This window comes from Mastomys coucha, unplaced genomic scaffold (assembly GCF_008632895.1).
Source record: "Mastomys coucha isolate ucsf_1 unplaced genomic scaffold, UCSF_Mcou_1 pScaffold18, whole genome shotgun sequence".
Taxonomy (NCBI): Eukaryota; Metazoa; Chordata; class Mammalia; order Rodentia; family Muridae; genus Mastomys; species Mastomys coucha.
In genome coordinates this window covers 85,016,863-85,025,022 of record NW_022196900.1, presented here as the reverse complement: position 1 = coordinate 85,025,022, position 8,160 = coordinate 85,016,863, and the positions used below count along the sequence as shown (strand labels likewise).

The window sequence follows — 8,160 nt, the reverse complement described above, 5'->3', positions numbered from 1 at the left end:
GTAGCCCTGGCTGTCCTGGAACTCACTCTGTAGACCAGGCTGGCCTTGAACTCAGAAATCTACCTGTCCCTGCCTTGCAAGTGCTGGGATTAAAGGCGTGTGCCACCACCGCTTAGCCCTCTTAGGAACATCTTAATTCGAACATGTTGTCTGTTCTCTATATCAACGCTGACTAATGCGCAGGCATATTAGAAAAATGTTAAGAAACCTGACCTAATACTGAACATCTTTGCTAACTATCCTTTTGTTTTATGACTTCAGTTTTAGGAATCTCGGGTTTCCTATGCAGGCATCCCAGCGTCCTGCCCTCGCGAGGTGACCATTGTGTTTCTCCTTTAGTACCTTTAATTTTGCCTGTCCAGCTATCTTTCAGCCTCCATTCTGACACTCAGCAGAAATGCAGTTGTCTCGTTCCCAGCTTTAAGTTGAAGGTGCTGAGAATGATGCTCTTTTGTAGATCTCGGAGAGCTATGCCATTTGAAGTTAACAGGATTTTCTTCCCTCTGAGTTTGTTAGTTTTTCAAATCATGAACAGATGTTGATTTGTGACGAGTGCTTTCCTTCATAGTTTGAGGGGACCACAGAGCTCCTTTCTTTCTTCCTCTTCCTCCTTAGGTCCCAGCCTTGTCCTAGCAGTGCATGTCAAGGTAAAAGCTGGGGGCCTTTCCTTTCTTGCTCTAGTGTCAGAGAGCAGGCGTGGAGCCCTCCCTAGGTCCAGTCTTCTCAGGTCAAACTGATGCCTTTGGGGGTTTTCCATGAGGAGCCAATAAGATGTCTATGACAGCATCATGTTGATGTATTATTTGGCTTATAAAACATCCCTGTTTGTGTTTATCTAAGAACTCCAGGGGTCAGTAAAGAAAGAAAGTCATAATGAAAGTAACAAGGAGGGACTGGAGAGATGGCTCATCGGGTAAGAGCACTGACTGCTCTTCCCAAGGTCCTGAGTTCAAATCTCAGCAACCACATGATGGCTCACAACCATTTGTAATGAGATCTGATGCTCTCTTCTGGGGTGTCTGAAGACAACTACAATGTACTTTTATATAATAATAAATAAATCTTTGGGCCGGAGTGAGCAGAATTGACCGGAGGGAGCAGAGGTCCTAAATTCAATTCCCAACAACCACATGAAGGCTCACAACCATCTGTACAGCTAGCAGTGTACACTCATATACATAAAAATAAATAAATAAATCTTTAGAAGAAAAAAAAAGAAAGTAACAAGGAGTAAACCCCATGCTGATCTGTATTTGTGTTTGCAACAATCCCACAGAGCAGTCAAGCAAGCAGGAGTTAGTCTACTTGGATAGAAGAGAGAACACAGGCTCAGAAGAGGGGACTCTACTTGTAGGAGGGTGGGGGGATGGGGATGTAGCTCAGTTGCATGCTTGCCTAGCAGGCACCGGCACTACAGAGTGAGTTCCAGGACAGCCAGAGCTACACAGAGAAACCCTGTCTCGAAAAACCAACCAAAAAAAAAAAAAAAAAAAAAAAAAAAAAAAAAAAAAAGGAGCTCACAGACAGCCTGGGCTACTGGCAAGTAAAAAAGAAAGCAACAACAAGAACAGAAACTCTTGTTTGCTTTCTCCTAACAAGAAGTGAGGCCCACATCCCCCTACCTCACCCCTGCAGTCCTTTCCCCTCCCTTGGAGCCTCATCACTAAGTGTCTCCAAGTCTGCCTCCTCACTTCCCGACTTCCACAGTGGCACTTTGACTGTGCTCCCAGACCTTGCAGGTACTCTGAGGTGGATGAGATCCCCTCAGTGTTGTGAGTATCGGCGATGTGTGTCTGCGCGGAGAGGTAGGAGTCTGAAGTCCTCTGTACTCTGATTCTGCTGGGCGTCGGTGTCCCCGTCGAGATGGGCAGGTACTGGCTGCTGCCTGGGCTTCTCCTTTCCCTGCCTCTGGTAACAGGGTGGAGCACTTCCAATTGCCTGGTGACGGAAGGCTCCCAACTCCCCCTGGTCGCCCGCTTCTTCACTTTCTGCCACCGTGACTCCAAGCTATCCTTTCTTGCTGCGTGCTTCTCTGTGAGCAACCTGACACAGACCCTGGAGGCTGTACCTCGAACCGTGGAGGGGCTCTGCCTTGGTTCTGTGCCTACTCTGCCTCCTGATGCTTTCTCTGCTTTTCCTGGACTCAAGGTCCTGGGACTGATTTTGCACTTTACCCGACTCATGCCAGGAGCATTCCGGGGCCTGGGACAGTTGCGGTACCTCTCTATTTTTGGCCAACCTTTTGGGAAGAAATCTCTCTTTCTACCTCCTGATGCCTTTGCAGACCTGATTTCCCTCCAGAGTCTCCATATCTGTGGCCCCTGCCTGGATGAGAAGGCAGGTATCCATCTGCCTCCCAGTCTGCAATGGCTGAGCATCACGCTCAGTTGCCTTCAGGATGCCGGGGAGCTGGCTGGCATGTTCCCAGATCTGGTGCAGGGCTCTTCCTCCAAGGTTTCCTGGACCCTGAAGATGTTGGATCTTTCATCAAACTCGCAGCTGAAGATGGCTAGTCCTGGGTCCCTCCAGGGTCTCCAGGTGGAGATTCTGAACCTGAGAGGAACACCACTGGATGTGGTATCAGTGAAGGGCCTGGGACTTCAGAAACTCAATGTCTTGTATGCACAGAATGCCACGGCCAAGCTAGCTGCTGAGGCCGTTGCCCACTTTGAGCTTCAGGTCCTGGATGTGGGACAAAGCAAGATAGGACCTATATCTCAGGAGGCCCTGGCTTCCTTCCATAGCCTGAAGACTTTGGGTCTTTCAAACACTGGCCTGACTGAGCTGCCACCAGGCTTCCTGGCTGCCATGCCTAGGCTTCAGAGACTGGACTTGTCCAGAAACCAACTGCAGAGCACCATGTTGTGCATGAATGAGACAGGGGACGTGTCAGGACTCACGACTCTGAATCTGTCAGGCAATGGGTTGCGCATCCTGCCTCCGGGCACCTTCTCCTGTTTACCACACTTGCGAGAGCTCCTGCTTCAGAGCAACCAGCTGCTTTCCCTGGAGGGGCACCTATTCCAGGATCTACAGCAGCTAGAGACCTTGAAGCTGGATACAAATCCCCTGCTTAACCTGGATAAGGACTGGTTGGCCACTCTGCCCGCATTGACCACCCTTAGCCTGCTAGACACCCAGATACTGCTGAGCCCAGAACCTGGCTTCTGGGGAGCCAAGCGTCTGCATACCTTGAGCCTGAGGCTTCCCGCTCTCTCTGCTCCGGCAGTCTTGTCTCTGCCCATGTCTCTGACCAGCTTAGAGCTTTATATAGCCCCAGGCACGAAGCATTGGACGCTGTCCCCAAATATCTTTCCTTTCTTGGAGAACTTGACTATACACGGCAGGGGACTGAAGCTGGGGGTCCAGAATGCCTCTGAGGTCTTCCCTGCTCTCCAGAAGCTCTTCCTGCTCCAGAATAGCTTGGATGCCTTCTGTTCCCAGGACACCTCCAATATTTTCCTCTGGCAGCTCCCCAAACTTCAGTCTTTGAAGGTATGGGGTGCCGGAAGCAGCTCCAGACCCTGCCTTATCACTGGGCTGCCCAGCCTACGGGAGCTAAAGCTGGAGTCACTTCAATCCATAACCCAGCCCCGTTCGGTTCGGCTGGAGGAGCTAGTGGGTGACCTTCCACAGCTCCAGGCGTTACTGCTATCCAGCACAGGGCTCAAGTCACTGTCAGCCACTGCTTTCCAGCGCCTACACCGTCTCCAGGTCTTAGTGCTAGACTTTGAAAATGAATTGGTGCTGCAGGATAGTCTGAGGGAGTACAGCCCTCAGTTACCTCGCTATATATACATTCTGAACTCAAAGTTGGCCTGCCAGTGTGCCAATGCGTGGATGGAGCTGTGGGTTAAGCAGTCCACTAAAACGTACATACACATAAGAGACAATCACTTATGTCCAGGAGAAGTCAGGGTCCCTGCCAGGGATTCCCTTACCTCCTTTCTCTGGGACCACTGCCCCCAGACTTCGGAGCTGATGCTCTTTTTGGCCAGTTCTGCCTTGGTGTTACTGCTAATTGCCTTGCCTCTCTTCCAAGAAGCCAGAAACACTTGGATCCTCTACCTGCAGGCCTTGTTCAGGGTTTGGCTCCAGGGTCTGAGGGGTAAGGGAGGCGAGGGGAAGAGGTTCCTTTTTGATGTATTCGTGTCCCACTGCAGGCAAGATCAGAGCTGGGTGATAGAGGAACTTCTGCCTGCTCTGGAGGGCTTCCTTCCAGCTGGCCTGGGCCTACGCCTCTGCCTCCCCGAGCGTGACTTTGAACCTGGTAAGGATGTCGTGGATAATGTAGTAGATAGCATGGTGAGCAGCCGTACCACACTCTGTGTGCTGAGTGGCCAGGCCTTGTGTAACCCCCGATGCCGCCTGGAGCTCCGCTTGGCCACCTCTCTCCTCCTGGCTGCCCCGTCCCCTCCAGTGTTGCTGCTGGTCTTCCTGGAACCCATTTCCCGACACCAGCTTCCCGGTTACCACAGACTTGCTCGACTGCTTCGACGGGGAGACTACTGTCTGTGGCCTAAGGAAGAGGAAAGAAAGAGTGGGTTCTGGACCTGGCTGAGGAGCAGGCTAAGGCAGCCATAGCCAGCACAGGTGTAGGGTGGCACATTTGATTTTGGGGTGGGGGTAGGGAAAGCAAGCCTGCCTGTCAAGGAGTCATTGTGTGTATTTGTGGGTGTGGGGGAATAGTGGGTCTCAGAGGCTGAAGTCAGCGTTTTGCAGATGAAGGAATCCATATGCTGGGAAGACAGGTTTTGTGGGGACTGGAGGTTGAATGAGGAAAGCTGAGAGATGGAAGGCGCCCACGGGGCATGTGACATTCCCAGGGTCTTCAACTCCTCAGTACACTTGCTAAATCCATGAAATGCTTGGCTTGGTTGAACTTTTTATTTAGTGGAAATGCAAGAGGCAGAGGGCAAAGCGGGAAAGGAAGGCGGCAATTCATGGGGGACGTTGGGAAGTGGGGGAGGCTTTCCTAAGCTATGGAACTTGGGGCCAGGCCAAGTTCAACCTGATCTCCATACGCCACTGGGTCCTTTCGAGTCAAGGGTCATAGAAGCTGCTGTGGTTTCACTTCTGTCAATGTGATAGAACACCTGGACCAAAATTAACTTAAAGGAAGAAAGGGGTTTTTGTTTGTTTGCAGTTCTTCCCCCAACGGGGATTTCAGGCCATACTCTGTTACTGCAGGAAGTTAAGGCAGAAATTCAAGGCAGGCTTGCCTGTTATTTCACACAGCATTACAGTCCAACCGAGGAACTCCACAGAAAAGAAGTACAGCAAGAACCCCGGAGGTGCCACTTGCTATCTAGCTTATGCTCAGCCTGCTTTCTTATCAGGTTCAAGACCACTGCCTAGGTTTGGTGTCGCCAACAGTGCATGTGTTTCTCCAATTGACAATCAAGTCCCCCACAGACATACCCCCCAAGGCCAATCTGTTCTAGGCCATTTCTCAGTTGAGATTTCCCTCTCAGGTGACTTTAGGCTGTGTCAGTTGACAGTTAAAGCTAATGAGATTGGGGTTGACAGTTAAGATCTGACACATCTCCTAGGGAAGCTACCTAGGAGCAGACAGATCATTTTCCTTCAGTGAAAACAGGAAGCTGTGCTCATGTAGATCCTCCTCCTGAGCCTCAACACTATCACTCTGGATGCTCGAGCTGGATGGAGCCAGCCACGTGGAGTTCCAGAGTACTCTGGCCTCTGGGCCTTTGCACCTTCTGCTTCTTTACTGACAACACCTTTCCCCTGAGCACCTGCTAAACATCCTTTAGGGGTCAGCTCAGCCATCGCTTTCCCCAGAGGCCTGTGCCAAGCTCCCAGCCTGGAGCAGGGTTTTGGAAGAAAGTACTATGTTAATATTCTTTTTTTTTTTTTTTTTATCTTTTCCTCACCCCCAGACCCAGCCTAGCCTAGCTTTGGAACTCTCTGAGTAACTGAGGATGGCTCTGAACTCCCAATCTTCTTGCCTCCGAATTTCCAGTGCCAGGATTATGGATGTGTGTGTTATCTGGCCCAGCAATATTTTTCCTATCTCCTCAAAAACCTTACCTTTTTCTGAAGCTCGATTGCCTACTCTTTAACTATGTGGCTTTGGTATGTCAGTTTGTACCTCAGTTTCCTCTCTCTCCCAGCATTTTGTGAGAATTAAATGTGTTAATGTGATTGAAAAAATAAGAAAATCAGCTGGGCAGTGGTGGCACATGCCTTTAATCCCAGCGCTGTGGAGGCAGAGACAGGCAGATCTTTGAGTTCAAGGCCTGGTCTTCAGAGTGAATTCTAGGACAGCCAGGGATATACAGAGAAACCTTATCTTGAAAAAACAAATAAAAAAAAAAGAAAGAAAGAAAAGAAAACCACCCAGTTCATCACATATGTGTCAACAGGAGTTTATTATTACAGGAATGAATTAATAATCCATATTTATTGATTAATAAACCATGTTCAACGATTAGTAATCCATACTGTTCTTGACGAGGACCTGAGTTTGCAATCTAGCACTCACTTTGGGGCAGGTACTCACAACCACCTCTAACTCCAGCTCCAACCCTAACACATACACATAATTAAAAAATAAGAATCTTTAAAAAAAACAAAAATTAAAACAATGCTTTATATTGTGTATCATTTCTAAGCAAACACACGTATGTCGGAAACACATATGCTCTGGAAGTGTGTTTTACAGCCAGGAGTACTTGATTCTGTGAGCTTGGAGATCAGGTCCTGAGGCAAAGATGAAGATTCACGCCTTCACCATCAGAGCCTAGTCCTGTCAGCTGTAAAGATTCACATTGACAAGTGCACAGAGTGCCGCCAAAATACACACAACCCAAGGCTTGTTCTGCTTGGGATTTGGCTTCTTAGGGATTTTTTTTTTTTTTAATTTCCACTTCTGTAATAAAAGGCCAGGTTTTAATTAGACAAAGGCAGAGACACCTTACAATTCCAGGCGGGATTTAGTGTGAGGGCTGCCCTCTTGTGGCCTAATAGTGTATTTCTCTTTTTGTTTTGGCTCTTTAGGACAGACCTGGCTGAAGTGAAGGTCTTTTTTCCACCTTCAGGCCCAAACCCTCTCTCTGACACACCCAGCCCTCTCAGACCACCGTACTGTGTCAATGTTTACCCAAGTCCTTGGCTTTTTCCACTTATGGTCTCTTCTTCCCGTAAAGTCAGGAAACAAGCAAGGAAACCTCTGGGGATTTAGGATTAAAAATTCTAGTTCTTTTTTTTTTTTTTTTTTTTTTTTTTTTTTTTTTTTTTTTTTTTTTGGTTTTTCGAGACAGGGTTTCTCTGTGTAGCCTCGGCTGTCCTGGAATTCACTCAGTAGACCAGGCTGGCCTCGAACTCAGAAATCCACCTGCCTCTGCTTCCCAAGAGCTGGGATTAAAGGCGTGCGCCACCACTGGCTGGCTAAAAATTCTAGCCTTGGTACTTACTATGTATATGATTTTGAGCATAATTTTCTATCTCTAAGATGCTATCCATTTTATAAAATGGGGTAACAGTACTAACCTCATAGAGCTTGGGGACAATTGAACAAGGTGTGCTAATGTAACCTGTTAATACCAGTACACTACATACACTACGTAAATCACATGATATATTAAGCAATGAGTCGGAAGCCGGGTGGTGGTGGTACACTCAGGAGGCAGAAATAGGTGGATCTCAGAGTTTGAGGCTAGCTTGGTCTACAGAGTGACAGCCAGGATTACACAGAGAAATCATGTCTCAGAAAACAAACAAAACAAAACAAAAAGTCAGAATATAATTTCTAGCTAAGGAATTTGAAGCGAGTTACTGAAACTAAGATGTAGAATTCCCCTAAATGCAACACTAGCTGATGTGATGAGCCCTTTCTCAATGCTAGCTACTGTTGAATTTGCTCAAGTTTCATAGGTCTCAATAGAAACAATAGCCATTCGACTTTGTGAGTGCCAGGAGGGAGGCAAGACCTTCACATACTTTGCATATTTTTTTCCCAATAACACTCAAAGGAAGATTTCACTATTATTACCCCCATTCTCTAGATGAGGGAACTGAAGCCTTAGCAGTGTAGGGGAGTGTCTTAGTTTGGGATTTCCATTTAAGTAGGGCTGACTTACAGGTTTGGAGGTTCAGTCCACTATCATCATGGCTGGAAGCATGGCAGTGTCCTGGCAG

General features: G+C 48.1%; 1 protein-coding gene and 1 long non-coding RNA gene across 2 annotated transcripts in view; one reads left to right on the top strand and one right to left on the bottom strand.

Annotated features, from left to right (window-relative positions):
* The window catches only part of LOC116096679, a 26,001-nt gene extending 17,851 nt beyond the window's left edge, over window positions 1-8,150 (bottom strand). The window contains exon 1 of the long non-coding RNA XR_004121079.1: window positions 8,103-8,150. This is a non-coding gene — a long non-coding RNA (uncharacterized LOC116096679). The remainder of the gene's footprint in view (window positions 1-8,102) is intronic.
* On the top strand, window positions 1,641-5,117 carry LOC116096678 (toll-like receptor 12). Its single transcript, XM_031378736.1, has one exon. The coding sequence runs from the start codon at window positions 1,864-1,866 to the stop codon at window positions 4,582-4,584; it is 2,721 nt and encodes a 906-aa protein (XP_031234596.1). The 5' UTR covers window positions 1,641-1,863; the 3' UTR covers window positions 4,585-5,117.
* Window positions 8,151-8,160: the final 10 nt, after the last annotated feature.